At 44.0% G+C, this 27,841-nt stretch overlaps 1 protein-coding gene, 1 long non-coding RNA gene and 1 pseudogene across 3 annotated transcripts in view; 2 read left to right on the top strand and 1 right to left on the bottom strand.

Moving 5' to 3' along the window:
• Positions 1 to 95: 95 nt before the first annotated feature.
• LOC310685452 lies at positions 96 to 27,765 on the bottom strand. Its single transcript, XR_014515279.1, has 3 exons — positions 27,226 to 27,765; positions 10,643 to 10,863; positions 96 to 1,063 (listed from the first exon to the last, which is right to left on the bottom strand). It is a non-coding gene; the product is annotated as an uncharacterized lncRNA (long non-coding RNA).
• Positions 14,784 to 15,285, top strand: LOC310685133 (E3 ubiquitin-protein ligase RBX1-like; annotated as a pseudogene). The gene has a single exon. The product of its transcript is annotated as an E3 ubiquitin-protein ligase RBX1-like (transcript).
• The window catches only part of SPOCK3 (SPARC (osteonectin), cwcv and kazal like domains proteoglycan 3), a 109,717-nt gene continuing 108,382 nt past the window's right edge, over positions 26,507 to 27,841 (top strand). Inside the window, exons 1-2 of the mRNA XM_083457462.1 lie at positions 26,507 to 26,689; positions 26,910 to 27,119. Of these exons, the coding sequence (XP_083313588.1) occupies positions 26,910 to 27,119 (210 nt within the window). The 5' untranslated portion in view covers positions 26,507 to 26,689. The remainder of the gene's footprint in view (positions 26,690 to 26,909; positions 27,120 to 27,841) is intronic.

The raw sequence follows: 27,841 nt of genomic DNA, 5'->3' as shown, positions 1-27,841 counted from the left end.
CAGCTTCACATCCAGGTGCTTTTAAAAGCTTCCCAGGAGGAGGAAGGAGAAGAAGAGGGATTCAGCAGCCACGCCGATGGTAGGCAATTCTGGTGTCCCCCAGAAATTGGTGCCCGGGTGCCCTGCTCCCCTTGCACCCTCGGGTAAAGACGGCCCTGGTTGTCAGTGTGCTGAAGGAAAGTCTAAAAGGGGATTTTTATTTCCCCCCAGAATGTGCAGAGGGTGTTTCCATGCGCTGGAACTCAGTGTTCTATTCACAAGACAGCCTATGGACTTTGGGCAGCCCCCTCCCCTCCAGTACTTTCCCCACTGGAGAGGGTCCTGTGTGTGATGTGACAGCAGGGGCACAAGCCAACTGTCTCCATAACTGGAGAGAAATACCTGAGCAGGGCTCAAGTAGACAAAAGTATTAGGAATGACAAAAGCATTGGGAATGACAGCTTCCCAGATGCCAGGCAAAGGGGCTGTTCCTCATCATTATATTTACAGAATGCATGCTCTGGAGAGCCAGATGACCTCACAACTCATGCGGTTTCAATGAACACAAGAATATAAAGAAAAGGAAGCTTTAACTGCAACTATTTTTTAAAAAACAGGAGCTACATAACACAGGTAGCCTTGATGTAAGAAAATACATTACAATTTGGTATACAGGTTTTCTTAATGGGAGTATATGTGCTGAAGAGCCTTATACATTCAAAAAGTTTGACACAAGGTCAGAATTATCGCACTTTCATACATAATCTGTATGTAAAATAAGAACATTAAATCCTCACTTGTATGTAACTAGTTACTGTGGAACCTATGAATAATCAATTGGATGTTTCATTTCACCATATTAAATATAGATTTTTTGCTCCCTTGAGATGAAAGCAATTTTTTCCTTATCAGGGTGGTGTTTCATTGAAGATTTCAGAGAGGAATGTGCTGCTAGATTAAAATATGAGTTTTCCATGATGAATTATTCATAGGTACCCTTATCTTCATCAGTGTAGTTTGGGCTCAGACCAGTGCAGAGAGGTTGCCAAGAAAACCATCCAAGCCTAAGCCCTTGTTCTTCTGCCTAAAAAGAAAAAAAGAAAGGGGGTTAGGTCTTCAAAATTATGAGATCAATCTTGAGATCCAAATAATGAAAAAACATATCGGGGGGAGGTGGGCCCCCTATGGATATTTAACAGGAGCCCAAATATTTCCTGGTGCTAAGCGCGGGGGAGGGGCTCTATCTTATGGAAGCTCTCTAAGGCCTTTATGAATGTGTTATCTATGAGGATGTTGCAAATCTTAGTCAGCTCTGAAGGAAAAGTACTGTGTCTAAGTCAGGGATCAGCAACCTGTGGCCCATGGGTCACAAGCGGCTCATGGGGGTCGTTGAAACGGCCCATGACCTGCCCCCGAACCAAGCCGCCCACTAGGCGAGTCTCCACTGGCTAAACCGGCGCAGCGCAGAGCAGGGACTCGCTTTCGCAGCGCCAGAAATCGCGTCTGCGCAGATGCAATATAGCCCACGGAGCAATCTCAGTGGGAGTGAACTGGGCCAGGTGAGGTAAACCTCTCCGACCCCTGCTCTAAGTTGTTGTAGGAGAATTGGCTGAATCAGAATGAAAATTCTATGATTTCAATTAGCTATATTACTTTCCTGACTTTCAAAAAGTTGAAAGTAGGAAAGCTGAGAAAATGCTATGCAAATGAATTAAATTTCTTTATGAAGATTGCTTTTATCCTCATCTTGAACAGATCCTTAATGACCTTTCTGTCTAGTTTAAAACATACAGAAAGAGGGGTGGGATATATCAAACTGATATGAGTTAATCTTGATGAAAATGTGGGATAATCTATGTTTGGGGTTCTGGTCTTCAAGATCTGTTAAGTCAGCTTCAAGTTAGGTGACTGGTGCTGCCTCACCACACTGTCTGCACCTGGTGTTAATTGGAACATGAATGAATCCTTAGTTTTGTTAAATATGAGAAGAAGACTGAGAAAGGAGTCAGGAGTATGACGGCTTAAAAAGCAGCTTCATCATGAATTTTAATGTTAAACTTCCCAGCATTCCATATGGTTTGAAGGGGTAATTTGCTCTTTTAGGAGGTTTTGCCCTGCAAGATCTTTGAAACTGAGAGTTTGCTAAGAATCAAATAAGCCCTTGAGCCAAAATGCATTGGGCTAATTTAACAATAAACTTTTTCCTCATCTTTGAAATACAGTGGTACCTCAGGTTACATACACCTTGGGTTACAAACACTTCGGGTTACAGACTCCGCTAACCCGGAAGTAGTACCTCGGGTTAAAACTTTGCCCCAGGATGAGAACAGAAATCGTGCCGCGGCGGTATGGCAGCAGCAGGAGGCCCCATTAGCTGAAGTGGTACCTCAAGTTAAGAACGGTTTCAGGTTAAGAATGGACCTCCAGAACAAATTAAGTTCATAACCAAAGGTACCACTGTACATTTCTCTTTTACATCTTTGGTTGCTTTTTGTTCTCTGTGTTTCCTTTTCTTAATTTTTTCATAGCCCAGTATGTTTCTGTGCACAATTCAAAGTGTTGGTGCGGACCTTTAAGGCCCTAAATGGTCTCTGTCCAGTATACTTGAAGGAGCGTCTCCACTCCCATCATTCAGCCCGGACACTGAGGTCCAGCGCCGAGGGCCTTCTGGCAGTTCCCTCACTGCGAGAAGTGAGGTTACAGGGAACCAGGCAGAGGGCCTTCTCGGTAGTGGCGCCTGCCCTGTGGAACACCCTCCCAATAGATGTCAACAAAATAAAAACTATCTGACTTTAAGAACACATCTGAAGGAAGGCAGCCCTGTTTAGGGAAGTTTTTAATGTTTGATGTTTTGTCATGTTTTTAATATTATGTTGGGAGCCACTCAGAGTGCCTGGGGAAAGCCAGCAAGATGGGCGAGGTATAAATTATCATTATTATTATTACCATTACAGTGGAATTTTTCACATGAAATGCTTCTGTTCCACTGCAAGATAATCATGAAGAAGACCATCATTAGTATGGAAACTCTCCATGAGATTAGAATATATACATTGTGAGATACAGTAGATGTTACCCTCCACTTGAAAACAGCTCCTCATAGGGAGGAGTGGCAGTTGGTGTACTTGTGTAATGTTGCGAATATAAAGCGGTCCTGTGTGTGCAGGGCTATTATTTGAACTGTACTCAGAATATTTTGTAAGCATTAAGGAGCAAGTCGATACTGATAAATAATTGAGTAATCTGGGATTTGTTGGGCACACTGAGGGGCAGAGAGCAGAAAGAAGATAATTGCTATCAGTCAAGTCGACTGGCTTGACAGAAAAATAACAAAGGGGACTCAAAAGGTTGGCAGGCCAGATCTCCTGGGTGAGAAAACACCATAATCAAATACTCGTGATGAGTCATTGAGAAAATAATGAAAGGAAGAGAGAAATTGCTGGTGCTGGGGGAAGGATGCTATTTCGCTTCCCTACCCTTAAAAGGTCCCAAATGTCCTAAGCTTAAAGTGTGTAGAATTCTTCACGCACAACTCAATGAAGCCATTGCTTGGCAATGACTTGAGTCTAATATGTGAGTGCCAGAAACCAGACACTTAATTGTGGATGGGCATTGACTACACTATACTTGCCTGCCTGCCTGCCTGCCATGCTTTCCTCTACACCTGTATGTGTATAATATGTTGGCCAACTGAGGCAGGTATCAAATACTTTATGTAAAGTGCTTAGTGGTTTTGATGATTAAGTGCAGTAGCAAATGGTGTGATGCAGAGGAGGTGCTTACCTGAACTCCTTGCAGGTGAGATGCTGCCGCTTACTGGGAAGGAGAGGGATGAGTGGCGGGGAGGGTGGTGTGGTGCAAAAGCACCATCAGGTGTACCAGATTTGCTCCACAGGTGCATTTGCACAGCACCACCTTCCCCACTGCCACACCCTTCCTCCTCTCAGTAAGTGTAATGTTTCTGAGTCCAATCAGGAATAGTTCAATAAGACCCTCTGCTAGAACTGAAACTGCAGGCTCATGGAAAGCTCATACCAAGATCAAACTTAGTTGGTCTCTAAGGTGCTACTGGAAGGGTTTTGTTTTGTTTTGTTTTGTTTCAACTACGGCAGACCAACACGGCTACCTACCAGTGTCTAGGTTATGTGACTCCAGAGCAGGTCTTCAAATTGCCAAGTCCTTAACACTAAGGGAGTATCAACCAATGGCTTTAAAATACAGCAGTATCTCAGGTTACATATGCTTCAGGTTACATACGCTTCAGGTTACAGACTCCGCTAACCCAGAAATAGTATCTCGGGTTAAGAACTTTGCTTCAGGATGAGAACAGAAATCGTGAGGCGGCAGCGGGAGGCCCCATTAGCTAAAGTGGTACTTCAGGTTACTCCATTAGCTAAAGTGGTACTTCAGGTTAAGAACAGTTTCAGGTTAAGAACGGACCTCTGGAATGAATTAAGTACAGTACTTAACCCGAGGTACCACTGTAGCAACAGACAAATTCATAAGGCTGTCAGTGACTACTGGTTATGATGATGATATACTTATGTTTTTATATATGTTGGAAACTGCCCAGAGTGTCTGGGGCAATCCAATCAGATGGGTGGGGAAGAAGAAGAAGAAGAAGAAGAAGAAGAAGAAGAAGAAGAAGAAGAATGCTACTTCCAGAATCAGGGGCAACTGTGGGAGAGAGCTATTACACTCATGCCCTGTATCCAGAATTCCCATTGTGTGAAGCAAGATGCTAAACTATTACAGTGGTACCTCGGGTTAAGTACTTAATTCGTTCCGGGGGTCCGTTCTTAACCTGAAACTGTTCTTAACCTGAAGCACCACTTTAGCTAATGGGGCCTCTTGCTGCTGCCACGCCACCAGAGCACGATTTCTGTTCTCATCCTGGAGCAAAGTTATTAACCCAAGGTACTATTTCTGGGTTAGAGGAGTCTGTAACCTGAAGTGTATGTAACCCGAGGTACCACTGTGGTGCCTTTTTTTTTTTTTTTTTTTTTTTACAATATTCAATTACAGTTTTCTGATTGGAAAGCAAAGTATAAAAAGATGCAAGGCAGCAGAGCCTTGACATTTCTCTAGAATTCCCAAATGCCTCCTTACAACTGACTATATAAAGCTCATTAGAAAGAAACACCTATTTTTAGTGATACAAAATAAAACAACATCAAGGTGTAGGATCTAAGTTAAAGATGGGAAATGGTTGATTACAACTTGTTCATGTCATCTCTTCCCTCAGTGAGATTCTTTGAAATCACAAGGGGGCACTCTTCTCCTGAGTACACTAAGAAATAGGCCCCTCTTGCAGAAATCCTGAGAGGTTTCTCTCTTGTTCACACTACAAATGGAACATTTGGAAAGGCCACAATTTTTTTTAAAAAAGAAAAAAATAGCCTGAAATCTGTTTGCACCTGACTTAAGTGGCAGCTTGCCCATGGTAAAATTTTCAATATGGTTATATAATTTAGCTTTGCAGTGATTTTGTTCCTGTTCTTCACAGAAATTATATTTGGCTTTCGTGAAACCTGTACATATTAATGAATCCTTCTTGATATCTTAGGTGTGAATGAAGATGATTAGAAAATGCCTCATTCCTGTTCCAGGTGTCTTTAGCAAAGCGCTCATAAGTCATGTTCTTCCTTTCTAGCCTGTTAATCATTAAGTTGACATTAGTTAATCCTCAGTTGGCTGGTGCATTAGCCATGTACTTTTCAAGAAATACATAATTGAAAACTTTTTTCTTTCTTTTTTACTGAACACCAGGAAAAATCATCTCACAAATGTTCTACATGAATTCTAACTCTTTTTAAATGTTTCCTAGTGGTTGGATTTCCTATTAAAAAAACAACAATACTTTGTGATGTAACAGGAAATGGCCTTCCAGATGTTGCTGAACTCCATCCCTAACCATTGACCATGCTGGCTGAAGTTAATAGGAATTTTAGTCCAACAGCTGTGGATGCCCATAGGCTCCCCTTCCCTGCACCACACCCATCCTGGCTTTTAGTTTTTCTGCAAGACTTGCAAGCACAATCCTACACATGTCCTTAGAAATAAGTTCCACTGAGTTCAATAGGTAAATGTTTAAACTTACTCCCAAGTAAATGCATGCGGATTGCAACTTTTGAAGCATTATTATATTACCAGCCACTTAAAATCTTGTCTCATGATGTGTTTTTTTGGAGAAGGTATTTGGTTAGGATCACCAAGAAAGTTATTCTTAATGGGCATTTCCAGGCAGACATAAGCTATCCATGATGACCCATGTTCTGGACTTCTGGTAGGGATGGGGAAATCTGTTGGTTTTGGTTCCCTTACTTTCTCATTTTTCCAGTCTGCCACCATTCAGTTTGCCACCGTTCTGCAACAATTAGCAATTCTTTTTAAACTTCATGAAAATTTGCCAGTATTTTAGTGTGAATTATCTGCCTTGAGTCCCATCAGGTGGAAAAGGCAGGGTATAGATATATTGTTACAAATGTTGGACGCGGCCACCCCACTCCCCCACTCTCTGCCTAGTGGTAGCAAGATTCCTGGGGTGTGCCTTTGAGAATCAAGATGCAGTGGAGACTGTCATAGCTTTAAGAAATATGATTCATTCACATATTTTCACCTGAGTTTAGATGGAGGGAGTCCAGCGTGGTCATCTCAAGAAGAATTTACTAAAACTGCAATATGCAATATATGTAATACATAGGACAATGCAGTTTGATTATTACTATTGAAAGAAAATATTAACAGCCAAACCAAAATATCTAAATATTTAATAAAATGGCGTGGGGATGAGTATTTCTGTGACTATTTATTTGCTTTATGAAAAATGTTCTGTGCCCCTTGAAAAACACATCAATTTGTGGTGAATTTTTGAAAGGGGGGAGCTCAAAAACGGTCCAAAAAGGTTCATGGAGGCATTGTGTTGCCACGGCAACTGTACTGTGACACTTACTGTTTTGACACACTGGGCAGAAGCCACCATTGCATGGCATAGCTGCACAATTATCTTTGGTCCTGTTGCCTTGGCAACAAGGATGTGTCCCCTCCTCACCCCTTGTTCAGGGTGAGGGTGGGGTATTTGGTTTTGCCTCCACTGAATTCATCACATTCATGTTGTTTATTTATTTACAGAATTTTATCACATGTGATCTCAAGGTGGATCTCAATAGCCAAGCAAACGCAGTCAATGAGATCCAGTTAAAAATCACACCCAACCAGTCCATCTATTCCTCTCACAAAGCTTATAATTCCTCAAATTCCCTGTGAAAAAGGGATTGGTTGTTATATCACTCTGGGAATTGGCTTACTGCCCCCTGCTTACCTCTTATAATGCTAGTTTATTGTGTGTGTTTGTGTATCTCTCAGTGTGTCTACTACACTTAAACATGCTAAGATCTTGAGAGTCAATGTAATATAATGGTTAGATTGTTGGACTAAGGAGCCGGGGAGACCAGAGTTCAAATCCCCACTTGGCCATGAAGCTTGCTGGGTGATCTTGGGCTAGTCCCAGTCTTTCAGCTCAACCTACCTCATAAGATTGTTGTGGAAGGGAGTGGGGAGAAGCGAAGAAGAAGAAGAAGAAGAAGAAGAAGAAGAAGAAGAGTTTGAATTTGATATCCTGCTTTATCACTACCCTAAGGAGTCTCAAAGCGGCTAACAATCTCCTTTCCCTTCCTCCCCCACAACAAACACTCTGTGAGGTGAGTGGAGCTGAGAGACTTCAGAGAAGTGTGACTAGCCCAAGGTCACCCAGCAGCTGCATGTGGAGGAGCGGAGACGCGAACCTGGTTCCCCAGATTATGAGTCCACCGCTCTTAACCACTACACTACACTGGCTCTCTTCTTTTTCTTTCAGCTCAACCTACCTCATAAGGTTGTTGTGGAAGGGAGCGGGGAGAAGCTTATTGGAAAGAAGGTGGGATATAACTATGAGTGCTTCTCCACCCACTGCTCCTGCTGACCGAATGAGACTATGTCCCAGAGCCTCTGTTGCCAGACCAGCTGGGTATGCTCTTGTTCACCATGTGTAAGCATGGAGAGATTCTTCCTTTCTTAAGCAACATGAATCCAGAAATCCCATTAGCCTCTGGGATGAGAGACAGTAGTTAAGAGGGTTGGGGTTTAAATTCCCACTCAGCCAGGAAGCTTGTTGGGTTACGATACCTCAGCCTAGCTTACCTCACAGGTTTGTTGTGCGGATAAAATGGGGACTGAGCACCTTTGAAGGAAAAGTGGGATAGAAATATAGTAAATGTTAACAACAATGGTCTACAGTTCATACTGGATGTGATGGGCAGCTTGGAAAGCCTGTGAAAGAAATCTTGTCATGCAACTGTCACCCTACCTACCACACCATGAGAAATTCTGCTCTCTGACTCTGCATGTCCTTCCCTTGGCCTATCCATCTACCCCAGCCCCTAAATACCAGGTCTTAACAATCTTGTTTGCAGCCCCAATCTCTTGTGTCCTTTTCCAGTTTTCCTGAATTTGGGATATCTTGTCTCTTTTAACCATGTTCAGTGTTTGCCCAAAGGCTCTGGATTACCGTATTTTTCGCACCATAGGGCGCACCGGACCATAGGGCGCACCTAGTTTCTGGACAGGGAAATCAATAAAAAAATCTTTTCCCCCCCAGCCCCAAAGAGCAGCGTACAGGCTGCGCACAACCTCTCCCCGCCGGAGGGGCTGCGCGCGGCTATGGAACATGCCAAGGCAGCGAGCGGGATGGATCCCGCTCGCTGCTTTGGCTTTCTCTTTAGCCCCGCACAATCCCTCCCTGCCAGGAGAGGCTGCACAGGGCTAAAGAAGCCATAGCCCCGTGCAGCCTCTCCCTGCTGGAGGGGTTGTGCGCGGCTATGGAACAAGCCAAGGCAGCGAGCGGGATCCATCCCGCTGGCTGCCTTGGCTTCCTCTGTAACCCCGTGCAATCCCTCCCTGCTGGGAGAGCCTGCGTGGAGCTAAAGAAGCTATAGCCCCGTGCAGCCTCTCCCTGCCAGAAGGGTTGCACGTGGCTATGGAACAAGCCAAGGCAGCGAGCGGGATCCATCCCACTCGCTGCTTGCTTCCTCTTTAGCCCCGCGTAATCCCTCCCTGCCAGGAGAGGCTGCGTGGAGCTAAAGAAGCCATAGCCCTGTGCACCTCTCCCTGCCAGAGGGGTTGCCCGCGGCTATAGAACAAGCCAAGGCAGTGAGCGGGATCCATCCCACTGGCTGCCTTGGCTTCCTCTTTAGCCCCGCGCAATCCCTCCCTGCCGGGAGAGGCTGCATGGAGCTAAAGAAGCCATAGCCCTGTGCAGCCTCTTCCTGCCGGAGAGGTTGTGCGCGGCTATGGCACAAGCCTGCATTCGCTCCATAGGACGCACACACATTTCCCCTCAGTTTTTGGAGGGGAAAAACTGCGTCCAATGGAGCGAAAAGTACGGTATATGGTGTTGGCAAGAGTTTGCTAATGGGCCTACCCCTTTCTTATGATGTATGAACCCCTGTTTTCAAAAGTCCTTTGAAGCAGCATCTCATGTAAATGTTGCTGCAGAAAACTGGCTCTGGACTTGATTTAGAGAACAACGAGACCTGATAAGTATATTCATTCCCTCTAGGTTAAAAGAAGCAAATGAAATTGTTTGCAAAAGTGAGTCCTATTAGGGGTGATAAAAATTGCTACATATTGACTAACGTAGGCTTCCTTTCTGGAATGTTTACAGAATACCTTCCTTTCTTTGAAGATCACAGTTATTTTTAAAAGGCACAATCTGGGTCTAGTTGACAGAGTGTAAGTGCTTTAGAATCTTTATTTTCCATTGTGTCTGTTTAATGTATCTTTTAAACACACAGAGAGATAAAGCTAAAATCACCTTCATGTTTATGGTTGCCAGATATATTTACCTGAACACTGTCAACTTGAGAGTAAACTGTAGCAGATCCTATAGATCAGAAAACTAGGCTGAACTGGAATATATCTGGAAAATGTGAAGGCCCAAATCAGAACAATGAAAGATGCTGATACAGAGCAGCAGAAGGCAAAGGACAGATTCTGAGCTACAAATTTTCAAAAGCCAATGAACATAACTTTGCATTTCTTCTTGTCTAATTCACATGTTCCACTGAACAAAGGTGCAAACTTTCTCTATACTTGTACAAATGTTTGTGTGGAAGAGCATCCACTATTTTTTACAGCTCAGCTATTGTGTATCTAGGTAAACAAGTGAACATTTTTTGAATGTGTCATGTAATTATGTCAGTAAATTAGCAAATAACCAAAATAACAAAGAAGCATGAATGATAATAATGTGACATAGAAGTTATTAGAAGGAAAGAAGAGAACTCTTGATGCTGAAACTCACATGAACCATGACTAAATCTTTATTAGACCATTTGGCTTCCCACCGCCCCCCAGCTGAGCAGTTTAAGAAAGCCCCCACTCCTTTGGCTCATGCAAGCCAGAGTGGTATGGGGCTTGCTCAGTAGGGCTAGGCAAAGCATTTTGATTGCTGTGTTGAATTAGCCCAACTATTTTCCCCTCCAGATGTGTTGAACTACAGCTCCTGTCAGCCCCAGCTAGTACTGGTAATGGCCATGGATTATGGGAGTCATAGTCCAAAATGGCTGAAGGATATCAGGTTGGGCAAAGCTGAATTAGCCCCTGCTCCCACTTGTCATCATAGTACCTGTTCCTCTGCCCTCTTCACCAATAATGTGGGGCAGGAGTGTGAAAATCCACATTACTATGACATCAGGATGGAAAGTAAGCTGAATAGAAGTTTATGAGAAGGACCATAGCTCAAAGAATTGTAGCAGAAGGTCTTGGATTTGGTTCCAGGCATCTCCAAGTGAGGCTTGAACTAGATGGACCAGTGCTCTGACTCTATAAGGCAAGCTTCCTGTGTTCCTGTGGGGAGAAAGGGAGAGAGGGAGGGAGAGCTTGACTCAGAGCTGCCATTGTAACCCTGTGTCCTAATTTCACCCACAAACTGAAAGCCCAGTTTCACCTATTTAGAAACAAGATTAATTTAATTCTACATTTCTTCCAAGTAATAGTTTGCTAGGATCAGTTTGCTTATTATACTTCAAAGGTTCAACCCATTTTTAAATTGGCTTCTGAAGATTCAGGAAACAACTCTGAAGAACTACTGATTTAAGCAAATCAGTCCTGATTCCAGTAAGTAGAGAAGGGAAATAAAAGGACATTTTTGAGACAATTTGCATGTAATAGAGATGGAAACCTATTAAAAGTAACAGCCATAGAAAGAAAATGACTGGAGTGGGAATGTAGTGGAATCTACAAGATCTTGAACACTGTGACAACAGTAAATACAGGATGATTATTTATCCTCTCACACATTACAGGTCAGGAACTACAGGACATCCAATTACATTAACAGGCAGCATGCTTAAACCAAACAAAGGAAATCTTTTTTTTTCTTTCTTTTTTCTTTACCACAGACAGCTCGCAAGTAGCTTGTGGAATGCCATGAATATTTATCTAGAGAGTTAGCAATTAGTCACCACACAACAAACAACCTCAAAGGTTAAGTCATGAACAAAGGCATGACCAGAAATCCATTGCCCCTTTATGCTGGGAGTAAATGGCAATACAAACACAATTTGACAAATGTTTTAAAACAGAACACACTACAGGGCTCTGTAGAGCTTGCTTCCAAGCAACTGTGTACAGGAACAGGTCTCTTATTTAAACCCTACATTTCCTCCACAGAGACATAGTCCCCTCAGTTTTATATTCACAACAGCCCTGTGCAGTAGGATAAGCTACGAGATCATTGACTGACCAAGGAACATTCTTGGCTGCAGAACTGAAAGTGGTGTCCCATCCACACCACACTTCTAAAGCACTCTTATACCACTTTAACAGCCATGGCTTCCTCCAAAGAATTGTGCAGTTTCTTAAAGAATTTTGTCTTTGTGAGATCAGAATGCTTAATGAACTACAGTTCCCAGGATCCTCAACCTAGTTTGGTATTCTAACCACTTGTCATACTAGCAAAACATTAGACCAGGCATAGGCAAACTTGGCCCTCCAGATGTTTTGGGACTTCAACTCCCATCATCCCTAACTAACAGGACCAGTGGTCAGGGATGCTGGGAACTGTAGTCCCAAAACATCTGGAGGGCCAAGTTTGCCTATGCCTGCATTAGACAAAAGAAGTAGTTAGCTGTGTAGATTGAGGCTAAGCTAGTCTTCCTGGATTGGGTCACCTCTGTAATGTAAACTGTTGTAGAGTTCATGGGAAAATGAGTTATTTTTAAAGTGGCAACCATATCTGAACATAATGAATAGTGTCAAATCCTGAGAAACTTCTTCAGAAGGCTTCTTCACACTTGCATATTGCCCTGACTGACAAATGTGAAACTCAGGTTTATTTGGGAAGCTTCATGTGTTACATAATTATCAGGTACTGGTGTGTAGCTACCAGAACCACAGAGTCTTCCCCCTGTGTGAATTCCTTTCCCTCTTCATGCACCCAAATGTTCTAGGACTAGGTAAATGACCTACAAGTAGGACTGGGCAAAACATTGCAGTGAGAAGTGCTTTTTTCTGTGTTTCAATCAGGCAACCCTGTCCTTCTCTATGATTACCCTTCCCATATTGTCTCCCACACACCCACATCAGTATTCTGTGACCACTGAATATGCTCATTCCTCATTGGACAGTTTTGGAATCCCCCACTTATTCCCCAAAAAGATTGTTTGTACTTATGCCAACTTGGGGGTTAAAGGTAAAGGTACCCCTGCCCGTACGGGCCAGTCTTGCCAGACTCTAGGGTTGTGCGCTCATCTCACTCTATAGGCCGGGAGCCAGCGCTGTCCGCAGACACTTCCGGGTCACGTGGCAAGCTGCATCTTGGAGAGCCAGCGCAGCACACGGAACGCCGTTTACCTTCCCGCTGGTAAGCGGTCCCTATTTATCTACTTGCACCCGGGGGTGCTTTCGAACTGCTAGGTTGGCAGGCGCTGGGACTGAACGACGGGAGCGCACCCCGCCACGGGGATTCGAACCGCCGACCATGCGATTGGCAAGTCCTAGGCGCTGAGGTTTTACCCACAGTGCCACCAGTCTCAACCTAATTATACCTCCCCTCTTGTATGTGGGTGATACATTTTGATTACATAATAAGCAATGGCACTCACAGCCTGAACACTGGAAGCTGAGCAAATTATTTATAAGTACCTTTTGTAGAAGTCTTTTATATGCATCCCTTGTGATGAGATTGTTGATGACCATATTTATGCGGTTTTTAAAAAGTCACCCTATCATGTGTGGCTGCATTCACACAACTGCTCCACTCTTAGGATCTATAGGTGTGTTCATAAATAATTGTTAACTTTGGTGTGTCACAAATTCCAGAGAGGTAGCTGCTGTAGGAAAAACAATGAAGAGCACCTTATGACACCTTAAAGACCAACAGATTTATTATGACACAAACTTTTGTGGACTAGAGCTTGTTACCATGGTGCTTTGTGTAAGATTTCACTTTGGTCCACAACTGTGTTGGCATGACCAAAGGGTTGCATTTGGGGTAATAACCTCTCAGTGGAACTACATTTTCTATTGCTTTTTTACCTTACCTGTTGGGCAGACATGACAGGAATCACTAGGAAGATGGGATTGGAATGACTTAATGAAACTATCTGGCTGTCAAAAGATTGCTAAATGCATAGACTTTATGTCTCAGATTTACTGATGCAGAGTCTCTTTAGGCAAACATGGCTATCACTTAGGTGTCAATTAAAAGGATGAGCAAAACAATGGAGGCCCATTGCAGGTATCCTGTCCCACCAGGAAAAAATATGCAAAACACTTGTTTACCAGTAGACACTCTATTCAAGAGGGATAATCCTCTCTAAGTAGAGTTGACCACATACAGACAGTCATGACCTTTCAGGCAGAAACCAGATTTTCCTGCCACTTATCCCAAGTCTACTATTTTTCCATTAAGGTCACCCACCTATACATCACCAAACCCCTCCTTTTATGTCACTTAACCCCTTCTTAGACAAATGCTCACCAACAGAACATGAAAACTTTAAAATCAGTTTTTTGCAATAACCATTTCCTGTATCCATTACATCACCCTATCACCCTCCATTGTTGTAAGATCATCTGTTGAGAGCTAGGATATGTAAAACCCTTCTCCTATCACTGTCTTTTTGCCACAAGGTTATGTTCAAACTACCTTGCTTCTTCTTCTAGATTAGAGTTTCTTGTTCTCTTAGGTTAAGTATGCATGAATGTGAGAGTGCATTAGTTATTGTGCACATTGTCTGTATGCTTTTGCTTGTGATAAACTTATGAGTTATATGCACTCTGGACTTCAAAAGGCTGATTTCATAAAGCTTAAGGAACCCCCTATCATCAGAAATACTCAAAGAGAAGGGAGTCCAAGATGAATGGGAGTTTCTTAAAGTTGAAATATTGAAGGCGTACAATTCCAACAAGAAGGAAAAGTGGGAGGCACCTAAAGAAACTGGTGTAGCTGCATAAGGAGCTTACAGATGAGCTGAAATCTAAGAAAGCTAGAAATTGCAAAGGAAGAGTATACAAAAGTAGCCCACAGTTGCAGGGAGAAGGTCAGGTGGGCCAAAGCTCAGAATGAGCTCAGGCTTGTAAGAGAGTTTAAAATAATAAAAAATGTTTCTTTGGCTATGTTTGAAGCCAGAGGAAGAACAAGCAAATAGTAGGTCACTTGTGTGGAGTAGAGAAATACTATTGGGTGAAAGAGAAGGTGGAACTACTCAACACCTACTTTTCCTCTGTCCCTTCCAACTCTACAAATCAATGATTCAGATAGCATTCTGGCAGGATTGGCTTATCCAAAATGGCTGCTGCGATGGATGTGGACACACTGAGTGGGACCAATAGTGGTGCCAGCAAGAAGCACTTCAAAGTAAAGAAGTGGAATGCAGTTGCACTCTGGGCTTGGGACATCGTGGTTGACAACTGTGCCATTTGCAGAAATTATTGATCTGTGCATAGACTGTCAAGCTAACCAAGAATCAGCTACCTCCAAAGAATGCACTGTTGCATGGGCTGCCTGCAATCGTGCTTTCCACTTCCATTGTATCTCTCGTTGGCTTAAGACTTGGCAGGTGTGTCCATTACATAATCGAGAATGGGAATTCCAGAAGTATGGGCACTAGTAGGAGAGAGAAGACCACCAAGTTTATTGTTCTTTCTTCAGATAAGCCTTTCACCTTGCAAGAAGGTTGATGAAGTCTGTGTAACATAATAGACACTCACCTTGCTTTTTGTTTTCACCTTAAAATAATTATTGTGAATAGTAATAAACATGTTTGTCTCGGGGGGTGGGGATATTCAATGATTCTAAGTTAATTCTAAGTCAATATACAACGGGGTTGGGATCAGACATGGAGACAAATATTTTTCTCAGTTTGGTCCTTCAGACTTCTACCCTGGCCACACTTTCCTCATACTTTTGCCTGCCTGAAAGGTCCCTTGAACTTTAGCAATATCTCTTGCTTGTCTGGATGGAGGGGTGTTATGTGTAGAAACCGTGGACATCTGTACGCCTGGACTGTAGCCAACTGCACAAAGATAAGAGTCACAGTCATTGTCCCACTCACTACTGGCATGTGGTCCTGTAATATTTCCTATAAGAAACAAACCCCTAGGGTTAAAAATAGAGGCTTTCTCAGCATGATCTTATGAAAGCTTACTTAAAACCTGAGTTCTGATTTGAGTTCAATGTCCTCCTTCCTTGTGATATGCTTAGATTTACATATATGAATGACCAAAAGCAAGGGAATTCAAAACCAAATAATTCCCCCCCCCCAGCGGATAATATGGCAGCATCAATTCTCTACAAAAGGAATGGAAGAGTGAGAGTACACCCATCTGATAATAATGTTAAACATGGGGGAGCTGAAAACAATTGAGTGAAAATTCAGGCGTGTAATATTTTGCCGGAAGTACAAGAAAATTAAAAGTACATTTGCTGAAAACAGTGTATCATTTATTGGCCTTATCATGAAGGCTGTTTTTGTAACTTGCACAAGCAGTCCAAGACATCAGTCTCATTCAGTTGGCTTGGATGAAGGTGACACTGATACCATCAAAACTCTTTTAAAAAAATACCTAGCCAACTCCAAAGACTTCACTAAAATTCATGGTGTGGAGGTGTTATCTCAGCCTCTGAAGGATCTAATGTTCTTTCCAGCACAGAGTTCATTAGCCAGCTTTCTACCAGCTCTGAGCCTGAAATTCTTTTCAAAACTTGAAAACAACTAGTTATAGGGATGTGAATTTTATTTTGGCAGAATTCCTGTGCTTGTAAACAGCTACATTTTTATTATGCATTTATTTAGAATATTTATGTCCCACTGTATAGCTCTGAAGGGCTCTCTAAGCTGTTTACAAAATTTCACAGCAAAAAAAATCTTAAAGAGTATGTGCCATATGTTCAGCATTTTCTTTCCCTTCTTTTCACCACAAATAAATGCTCCACATCTGATTTTTTGGGGGGAGGGGTGTAGACATGTTTGAATTTCTGCCGCCCATGTAGCTTTTAAAGGCACGGACGTTTTTAAGGGGAAAGTTAGCAACCTTACTATTGAAGGAGTGAAGCAGTGTACACTTGTGATTCTAGACATGCTTGAGAATAAGTTCTGTTGAATTCAGTGTCACTTAATTCAGAGTGAAAATACAGAAAACTAGGCTGCAGAGCTCAAATGTTACTTTTCAAACCCAGGGTCCATAAAGATGGCACAATTTTAATCTCAAAATACTTTATAGAAAATCTATTGTAATTTTGGAACTTGAAGTTTAGAGGAATGGTCACTTCATTAAAATGTTTTGGGCAGAGCAGTCCTTAAATTAGGCAAGGAGAAGGAAAGGTATGTCACTGTTACTCCAGAGGAATACTGTACCATATCTTATAATCGCTCAGCAAAGAAGGGAAAGGAACACGATGAAAAGATGGCATAAAAAGACATACCTGCTCTGGAACCACTGCCATAGCCCATCAACCAGGGACTATGCTAGTAAGGACACACATGTACTCTTCATACATGGGGCGGGGGCAAATGGGCCCACAACAATGGGAATATGCACCCAGCACACTCACAGCATGCAGAAAGGCCACTGTGTGAGTCTTCTACAGTTGAAGAGCAGGATACAAATGTTTTAAATAAAATAAAGGGGACACACAGCAACACTGCAGCTCCACCAGTTCCAGAGGCTTAACCAGAAATAAGGTCACTACCGTTAGTCCCCTTAGGCACTTCTGAAACCCCTCATAAACACTGTGTTCTGTTGGTATATCTGAGGCATTCCATCAGTGTATTTTTCATGGCAGCAGCATAACTAGCATTCAACTGGTATAGAAAGACTTTTAACAAGTGCTTTGGCCTCTTAGCCATCGTATCCCAAATCTAGGACAGTGTTGTTGATGACAGAAATATGGTTGAAAAATGAGGAAAATAGAGGGTGGCAGTTTGTAACACTGTGGAAACGATGGTGAGGCTTCTCCTTAAAGTTCTCTTTTCATTGTGCAGGGCTAAGATTGTTCTCAACAGCAAATTCTCCAAATTATATAAGCCCCATTTCTTTCTTTGAAATGGAAGGCAAAGTAGACAATGACCTGTAGCCAGGGACAGTGCACTTTCTGAACAGATTAATTAGCATCCCAAAGGTCTTCCAGAAACAACAATTCCGGGGGGGGGGGGGGGAGAGGCTGTAGTGTGGTTTGGACAGTCCCCAGTTGGTGCTTTCATGAAGAAATGTAAGTGACCAGGGACACAAATCTTCTTAATGCATCCAACCCTCCAAACCACTTAACATGAATTGTTTGTATAGTGAATTACTAGGGCGCCATCGGCACTATACATTTAAAGCATTATCACACCACTTTAAACAGTCATGGCTTCCCCCATTAATCCTGGGAACTGTAGTTTGGGAAGGATGATGAGAGTTAGTAGGAAACCATCACCCAAAGCTACAATTCCCAAAGCGGCTTAATAATCAATCCGCCTTCCCAAGGACCTCTGGGAATTCAAGCTTTGTGAGGGAAAGAGGGATCTTCTAACACCCTTAACAAACTGTAATTCCCAGGATTCTCTAGTGGAAGCCATGGCTGTTTAAAGTGGTATGATCCTGCTTTAAATGCATAGTGCAGGTGGGGTCTAGAAGAGTTGCAATTGTATACATGCTAACTTGGCAGCATACCTGGTCGAATATCAGGTTGCTGTCCTTCAGGGTGAATGCTTCCAATCCAACCCATCAGTTTTCGAGTTACATGGCATGCTATGGGAAGCACCGTAGCTCACCTTTAGAGCACCTGCATTGCATGCAGAAGGTCCAGATTTAATCCCAGGCATCTCTAGGTAGGGGTGGGGAAGACCCTGCCTGAAACCCTGGGTAGGTTCTGCCAGTCAGTGGACCACTCGTCTTTCTCAGTATCAAGCCGCTTCCTATGTTTCTGTATATATAGTCCTTCCAGGTGTTTGTTTGTTGTGGGACTGGCTGTTCATGCATGCAAGCTTTTCTCAGGCTCCACATGACATCACTGGCATCAAAATGTCAGCCTATGCATCCGTCCCCTTTCATCTAGATATACCCTTTAAACCTGATAAGTTACAAGCCCTGCTGTTAATGACCCATTTGCAATATTAAGCCCCCATCTAGAAGCACCCATACAGAATGACAGACAAGCAGAGAAGCCTGCAACCATCTGTGTATGAGCCAGAAAACTCTGGCTTCGATTAAGAATAGTGAAAGCCTCAAAAGGAGAAATTGAGAGATGTAAAATACAATTCCAAACTAATCAAACTTATATCCTGGCAAGAAGCCATTATTCAATTAGAGTTACAACTAGAGTCTGTGCGGCTCATGTCAGAAAGAGATATAACGTTATAAGCATTTATTTCTGCTCAGCAAGATATGAACTTTCTCTCCATGTATAGCGGCCCATGTCTTATGCATAAGACAAATTTATATTTGGTGACTCAACGTTAGCTGCAAGTCTTCGTCCCTGCAAAACAGCTCAGCATTGTTTTCTTCAAACCCCCCCCCCCCGAACCCTTGCACCTGTTTTGGTTACATCCATCTTTTGTTTTTAATGCGACAACTAGGTAATCCACTCTTCACATGTCCCATTGAATTCAATGAAAAAAGGGGAATTGTGTTTAATTCAATGGTGCAGCTGGGCAAACTTGCATCCTCTCATTCTGCACAAATTTGCACAAAGGCATTGTGAGAAAAGAGGACTCCAATGCACTCATTTAGGACATCCAGTCCCAATAAGGCATCTGTGTTCAATGACACTGAATCCCTCACCTGTATTTTTGTCTGTATCGCAAATGAGGAATGAAAATCATGAGGTCAGTGCTGTCAAGGCAGTATACAAGCTGCGAGGAATGATGTCAATGCGGGAAGCACCAAACGGTATTAACAATGCAATCCTATACTTACAGTATGTTACTGCAGGTCTGGAGTTTTGCCCCACTACACTGGTGAAATGGTCACTGAACCCAATGCCAACTCAGAATGTTTGAATGTTTTCCACTCCTACCGAGGTTAATGGAGGGAAATTTCTCCTCCCAGTGTCCTCCTATACTTCTGGTTCTGTTAGCAAATTGAGGGAATTTTGCTTGTGCAGCTGCTTATGTATTGCTGGTATGGTATCATGCTATGTTAACCTTTGTAACTTTCTTGCAATAAAGTGCTAAACTGGCAGCATGGGAGTTTCCTGTGCAAATGTATCCTAAAAGTACACATGCACATATTATTTTATTCTGAGTAATAACAGAGAATAACTCCTCTGATAATATCTGTAGCTTCCATTTTATTTGCTCTCACACACTTCTAGTCAGATATAATTATTTCCACGTTGCATCAGTACAACGCTACTTACACTTCATGGGTGGCTATTCCAGATCCCCATGTCATGGTTTTCAGAATAGTCTCTCTTCTTCCTCTTCCATGGTTATTCACTATTTTATCTCCCAGCCCTTATGCGTTTCCCTCTACTTATTTATTTTTGTTTATGTCTTTACCATTTATGTGTTCTAATTTCTTACTCCCTGATTTAGTTAAACACATGGAATAGTTTTATCACCTAGAACAGGATGATTACTGTGAATGAAGAATAGGAAAGGTGGCAAGTTATTTCAGGGAAACTATTTAGGATAAAGAATGTGATCTTGTACAGGTGACTCTAGAGGTGAATCCTGGCTAACACACCAATTAAGATACACCGAAATCTCTGTAGATTTTATGAAAACTTTAACCTGCTGAATTCATGTCCAGTGTGTTATCCAGCTGTTAAAGACACAGTACCTTTGTTAGGGGGGAAAAAAGGGATAACTTCGGTGTGCCTCCAGACTGTCAGTATTTTGCAGGAGGGATTTAAGCACAAACTGGGAAATTAAGGTTTACATAATTAAAGTGGATTAGAGTGCTCTGTTGACCTAGCACCACAAATCTACTTTTAAAAAAAGAGACTGGCTTTTTGCAGTTAGGAAAGTGACAATGAAATGTATACAGAAGTGTGGAATAAACAAATGATTAACAGACATATAAACACCACACAAACAAATCTGGATGAATGCTCATTGTCATATAATCTTCCTACAAACGCCTGATAAAGATCAGTACATTCTTTCTGCTGTGTAAGCTTTGTGCAAGCAAACCAGGATAAATGTTCAATAAAGAGGTAATATGGAGGAATTCTTAGTGAGTCACTGAAGGTACTCTGTGTACCCTTGAGTTTTAATTTATTTCCCTTGGACAAAGCCTACTCACAAAATTCAAACTGAAGGCCATTGTCCTAAAAATCCACACCAAACTAGATTTTTTAAAAAGAAAAACCCAATTACAGTTCCATCACTTTATGATTGATGCCAAAACCCAGGATCTTGAAACAATTTCTTCAAAAGCAGAGTTAAAGTGAACAGAACTTAGTACTGCCAAATTCAATATGAATCAAGGATCTTTAATAATTTATATAGGAAGAATACGGGTGCCAATTCCCTCTTCCATTGTAGTGCTCTTGTGCATTTAATAGCTGCATGTCGGGCAGAAATTCAGATGATGAAGTTTTTCACATCACTATATGTAGCTCAATGCCAGGAAAACATCAGTGCCTGAACTTTTGTCTGTCATTCAGTTGTTAATGGCCTTGTCAGAACCAAAGTTGGCAACCCTAGTGAATGCAACACTTCGCCAGAATTCAGTTACAGTGAACTTAAACAAGAAATGAGGTAGTGATGTCACAAATATGCCTGTTGAAAATGCTGATAAACAAGTTGTGAGTTCTTGCAAAATTTTGCCCTTGGGTAAACTGGATCCCTGTGAATCAGAAGCTGAAGAATATTAGGTCGCTGGTGGGCTCTTTAACCCATTAAATTGCAACAGTTAAGAACCAACATTTGAAAAAGTATTTTTTTCCTCTGAGAAAACATCTGAGATTTTTCTTATTTTCAACTCTCCCCCAACACCCCAGATGTTGTTGGCATGTGCTTATCTTGAGGGACAATGGGTACACCTCCAGGGATGAAGTCAAACTGCTGCGTTACCAAAACTGAAGTGACGTCCCCAAGAAACAAGCCTGGGCAGTGTCCTGGGCTGCCCAGATGACTCACTGATTTGGTCCAAAGGAAAGCAGAAAAATACGCTTGGCACCAGCTTAGCTTCAGGAGTTGCTGGAAGGAGGCATACAAGGCACCACCCAATCATCCTAGGGACACTACTCTGGATTTGTATAGGGTTTGTTCCTTATCCCTTTCTTCTCCTGTAGATATCCCACAAGGTAACAGTGGTTTATGAGATTTCCTTCTCTTAGATGGGCTGTCTTCCCAGGTTGACAAGCCCCATCTGTCCCTCACTTTCCTCTGCTCTACAGCATGTGCAGAAACTGCCTTCTTGACCATTGGACCCACTAATGGACTCATTCACTCAATCTGCTGGAGTATGTATTTGCATGCAGGGGAGGCCCCTAACTCACCGAGGGTTAGCTACCCTAACCCAGTTGAGCCGGCCACTTGAAGTCATTCCCAGGGTGTGGCTGCTGTTGCAAGCTGGTAACCTCTAGGAACCACAGATGAAAGTTGAGGACAGGGTGGGGACTAATGGTGGACAAATTACCCCAGAAGTAGCACAGCATGTTCCCCCACCAGAGGTAAGATGCCTCCTCTAACACTCCATACCCCAAATGCACTTTGCAGAATTCCCACCATTTTTGTGGTGGTCACCATCTTCTGCACACCCACCCCACCCCAACAATAGCCCAGAACAACATTAGGTCTGGGACATTGTGGAGGATGGAAAAGTTTGGGAAAAGTTTTGTTGGGAGTTTTTGCTGTTGTTGATCTTAATTTTTTTGAATCTATATTTTTATGTGGAAATTGTTCAGTTTGGTTATGTAGTTTTTGTTGTGTTTTATTTATTTTTATGACTACTTTGCTACATTTGTAACTATGTAAATCTTTTCATATTCTAAGCTGCCTTGAGCATTGTTTTAACTGTGGAAAGGTGCTATACAAATAAAATGATGATGATGATGATGAAAATGGGTAATGAGACTGCTATTGCTACTTGCAGCAGTGGCACCTAAACATTGAGTAAAAAGGAAAGAAGTTGTGCCAAGGCATTCCAGCTTTTAGTTGAGTGGGTGCTGCATTGCTGTTCCGTGCTGCGGTTTTGTTAATTTTGTTGTTGGTTGGTTTATGATTTTAATATAATTCGTACTTGTTTTAATTGTGCTGTTTTTATAATCCTCCCTTGGACCATTTGCTGAAGGGCAGGTTGTAAGTAGACTAAATAAATGGTCAACCCCAACACTGAGAAGCAGTTGGCCAGTTACTCCTTCCCTTGGATAAATTATTTGAAATACCCACTTCTGCCCCATTTCTCTGCCTATAAGCATGGCAGAGAATTTCAAAGTGTAATTTGTGGTTGGCTCTAGTATTTTTATATTTTTCTCAAATAATGCAACCTGTAGCATCCTTTGTCGGAATCAGGCTCTTAAACCAATTATGTGCAAACTGATAGACTTACAGATATGAAAAAAGCACTTAAGAGTTATTAAATGTTCAGGGAGCTGAGACAGGCAAAATTAGAGATAATTGATCATTTAGTTTCCATTGTCAAAAGAGTATACACATATATGCAAGATCACTTTTTATAAAAATCAGAGGGAAACTTCTGTAAATCCCATACTACTCTTGTTCCTAAACACATCTCTTTCTCTATGACGTGTGTGTGCATGCATACACACTAACATCTTCATCAAACTCTGCTCTTCTCATTACGGAATAATTTACCACGTAAGCCCTTTTTATATGTTCAGTGGAGTAAGTCAAGATTATGCTCACTCTGTCCCCTTTTCCAACCCCCCCCCCATTCACCTGGAGGTGTGAATAGAGTTTACATGTGTACAAATTGTACATGCATAAACTCTTTCTGTACTGTTGTGAAAACTACAAAAGACAAGATACAGTTATGGCTGGGATCCTGCACCCTCTTCCTTTCATTCAGTGTATACGCCATGTGAGAGTGCAGTTTTACAAAAGTGAGCAGTAAAGGCTAGAAAAGTGAAATACAAGTTTTATAAAAGAGTAATAAGAGAGGACATTAGAATAAACCAAGAGAACGGGATGCAAACCAAGGCAATTCTTTTTGGTGTATTTGTTTTGTAGATGGGATGGAAGCTTTAAAATCCCGGTAGTTATCAAAATCTCACTTCTGAGAATGATAAAATCAGCTGCTAGAAGATGGAGCAGATATGTGGGCTGGGGGAGAGGCATTTCATGAGCTGCATTTACTAAAGGTGTGTGATCATTTTGCCTTAATCATCCCAACCAGAACTGAAGCAACTCAATTCAGGGAGATTCAGGAGAAGCAGAAGGGCGTCGTTCAGTGGCAGAGCACATGCCTTGCATGCAAGTCCCATGTCCGGGCCCTGGTATATCTCAGCCCTATCTGGACATCATAGAATTGTAGAGTTGGAAGGTGTCATCTAGTCCAACCCCCTGCAATGCAGGAATCTTTCACTCATCATGGGGCTCGAACCCATTCCCCTGGGATTAAGAGTTTCACGCTCCATTGACTGAGCTATCCAGCCTCATCCTGCCTGAAACCCTAGAGTCACTTATCAGCTGGTACAATCAATATTGAGCTAGATGGACTAGTGATCTAATTTGGTAGAAGGCAGATCCCTAGGTTCCTGTTTGGTGTGACCTTTGGCCACTCATGCTATCTCTCATCCTAACCTACCTTAAAAGGTTGTTTGTTGTGAGGACAACTGGAGAGAGGAGAAAACCATATATAGCATCTTGAACTTCCTGGAGTGAATAAATCTGGGATATAAATGTAATTGTAAAATAATGCTTCCGTCCTGAAGCACTTCTCCTACCTAAGAAACTCAGCCTTACCTGATGCTTTCCAGCAGATTACATCCACACCATACATTTAAAGTTTGCAGCTTCCATCAAAGAATCCTAGGAACTGCGGTTCTCAGTTTAATCCTCATACAGCTGCAATTCCCAGCATTCTTAACAAACTACAGTTCCCAGAGTTCTTTTGGGGAAGCCGTGTGCTTTAAATGCATGTTAGGGTTGTGTATGCTTTTAAGTTTATTTCTGAACCATTCTGTATTAAGTATGTTTAATACTTCCACTTTTATGTTGAAGGAAATGCCAGCCAATCACCAGCTATTGATGGTGAAGGATTCAAATGATAAATAGTGATGCCTCATTCCTACCCTTCCAACAGCAGAAGGTGGGGGAAATGGCATCCAGGAAAGCCCCTCCTCCTCCAAGACATCTGGAAGAAGTCAGGAAGAGTGAAATCAACAAAAGGCAGTGACTACTCCTGCCTTTTATCTGTTACTCACCCTATTTGGGAATCAGCAGCAGGCAGAACTGGCTCCATGGTGACATCTAGAGAGGCAGTGGAAGCAACCACTCCAGTCCAGTTATTTAGCTTAGCCAGTAAAAAGGTAAAGGGACCCCTGACCATTAGGTCCAGTCGTGACCAACTCTGAGGTTGCAGCTTAGAGACTTTTAATCTCAGGGCTGTGGGTTCAAGCCCCACATTGGGTGAAAGATTCCTGGGCAGTTGGACTAGCAGACCCCTGTGGACCCTTCCAACTCTACAGTTCTATGATTCATCTCTCCTGCCCACCTGCTGTCTAGAGAACATAGGAAGTCCAGCATACTGCCTATGGGGAGCCCAGAAGCAGAGACCGAGTGCAATAACCTTCTGCCCTTTTGTGGTTTCCAAGAAGTGGTGTAACTGGGATGGGCATGGAAGGAGCAGTCACACCAGCCTCTCAACTGCCCTCTGCCTCTGGGCGGCACTGGGTGTGCTCAGTGAGAGGAGGCAGTGCGTTAGTTACTGGCAGAAAGAATTGGGCAAGCGATTGCTGCTGCCTCTCATTGCTTGCACATCCCTAGCAGCGCCACCCAGAGGGAAAGCACAGGTGGGTGAGAGGCAGATGCTCCTTCCCCCGGCCACCCTCTTGTGCCATGTCTGCTAGAGAGAGTATGAGAGAATGGGCACAGCTTGGGCCATGAAACCGATCTTCCCTGCCCAGGGGGTGAGCGCATGAAAGGCATCAGGAGCAGCCACTCTTTTTCACTTTTTCCTTCCCCCATCCAGAAGTGGCAAGGCTCAGATCAAGTGGCGTTGCAGAAAGGGGGGGGGGGAGATGTTAGAGGGCTTCCTGGCGGTATGTGAGAGAAGACACAGTGCAGAGTTAAACTGTGGAACTCCCTCCCACTGGAGGCAAGGACGGCTGCCAACCTAGATGGCTTTAAGAGAGGATTAGACAAATTCAGAGAGGAGAGGGCTACCATGGCTATGTCTGTACAGTTGCATACCAGCTGTTGGAAAGGGCAGGAGGGAACGGTGCTCTTGTGCTCCCATCCTGCTTACTGGTTTCCCACAGGTATAGGACTCAACGCCTAGCGACTGAGGTCCCTTTAGTCCCCCCACAAATATCTGAGGGGGCTGGGCCCCCCAAAGTTGATTCAGATAGGGGGGCTGCGTCATGTGATCTATTATGTGGGACGGGGCTTACCTGCCCCCCTCTTCCAATATTTTATTCAAGTTGGCACCACAGGCACCCGGCTGGCCACTGAGACCAGGACGCCGGACTAGCCGAGCCACGGGCCCGATCCAGCACGCTCCTCTGACGTCCCTCTCGAGCCCTCAGCCCCTGTTTCCAGCCTCTGCTACAGCGCAGGAGAGCCTTGCGCTGTCTCCTCCGCGGGAACAGCTCTTCCTTCAGGAGGCAAAAGAAGCGGCCGCGTAAAGGCGCGCTTGCACCATACGTGCCTCGCCTCACGTGTAGCTCTCGGGCCCTCCCGGCCGCCTCCGCCACGCCGAGTCTCCTCGCGCGCGCCCCGTCCGGAAGGGCCCTCCCGCGTCCCCTCGTCAGCCGAGCGCCAGCGAGAGAGCTTCTCCCGCCGCTCGCCAGCAGCTGCCTGCGGAGCGGAGCCGAGCAGCAGAACGAGGGGGGAGGGCCTGCTGGGCGGGAGGAGGCGGGGGCGGGGGCGGGGAGCGCGCGCTGGGCGCCAGGCGCTGAGTGGACGGCTCGAGACGGCGGCGCGTGTAGCGGCGGCGGCGGCGGCAGCAGCAGCTCCTCCAGCAAGAGGCTCAGTGGGCAGCGTCGCGCTGCGTTTCCACAAGCAAGAAGCGGAGAGTCCGGAGCGGCGGCGGCGGCGGGGTTGGCGGCAAGGTGACGGAGTGGGCAGCGCGCGCTTTCCCCCTTTCGACTCGCGCCTTTTTCTTCCTCTTATTTTTCTCTTTTTTCCCGGAGGGGGACCGGCTTCTCGCCAAGGGAGCCTTCTCTGTGGAAACCCCCCTTTCTGTTTCGCGAGGGGAGGGTGCGGGCGCGCGTGTGTGGGGTGCCTTCGGGGGCTAACCCGCCCTCGCGGCGTCTCTCTTCTCTCCCTCAGATGCTCAAGGTAGCCGCCTTCGCGTGTGTGTGGGCAGCCGCTTGGTGCAGTCAGGCGGTGGTAGCCGCGGCGGCGGCGGCGGCGGCGGCAGCAGCAGCGACGGGCGCCGGGGGCAGGTCAGACAGCGGCAATTTTCTGGATGATAAACAATGGCTTACCACTATCTCCCAGTATGACAAGGAGGTTGGACAGTGGAACAAATTCCGAGACGTAAGTGTGCCGTGCTCGCTTGCTCGTCCGCCTGCCTGCCTGATCCTTCTGCCACTGCTGCTTCTCCTGCTCCTCTTTCCCCTTCCTCTATCTAATTCCTGCTTACCTGGGTTTGCGCTGCGGGCGCGATCACCTTTTCTCTGCGAAGAAGTTCTCCTGCGCTTTTCTGCTCCTGTTTCGCGAAAACTGGCATGGCTCCCTCGCTCCTCTTCCCCGATGCGAGCAGACTTTTGTTTCCCCTGCAACGATCTTCATTTCCCACTGGCGGCGGGTGCTGTGATGTCTCAACTTTTTTTCCTGGGTGGTATGGGGAGATGTAAAGGGTTTTTTGTTTTTTTTTGGTTCCCCACCCTTCCCTTCCCCGCATCGCCTTGAGTGTAAAAAGTGCATCCCCACTGTGGGGAGCTTTCTCGCTGCTGTTAACTGAGTAGTGTAAGGATCGATCGGGTGGCTTAATGGACCCTTTAAAAGAACTTGAAAGTCAGAGGAGGAGGAGGGAGACACGCAGACAATGCTACTTGGGGAGACTTGGATGTCTGCGAATGAATAAAAGCCCTGATTGATGGTGATGGGCTGCCTTGGGGGGCGGGTGGACTTTCCCACCCCCATGCCACCTCTCTTTGTGCACGTGCAGGCCAGGAATATATAATAAATGCTGAGAACCAGGGGATGGAAATGGTGATGAAAAGGCAGACTTTTGCTGGATGCAGCGGGTGGAGGAG

Source organism: Podarcis tiliguerta (genome assembly GCF_965153285.1).
Source record: "Podarcis tiliguerta genome assembly, chromosome: 9".
Classification (NCBI taxonomy): Eukaryota; Metazoa; Chordata; class Lepidosauria; order Squamata; family Lacertidae; genus Podarcis; species Podarcis tiliguerta.
The sequence above is the reverse complement of the archived record's forward strand: the minus strand, read 5'-3'. Positions and strand labels throughout refer to the sequence as shown.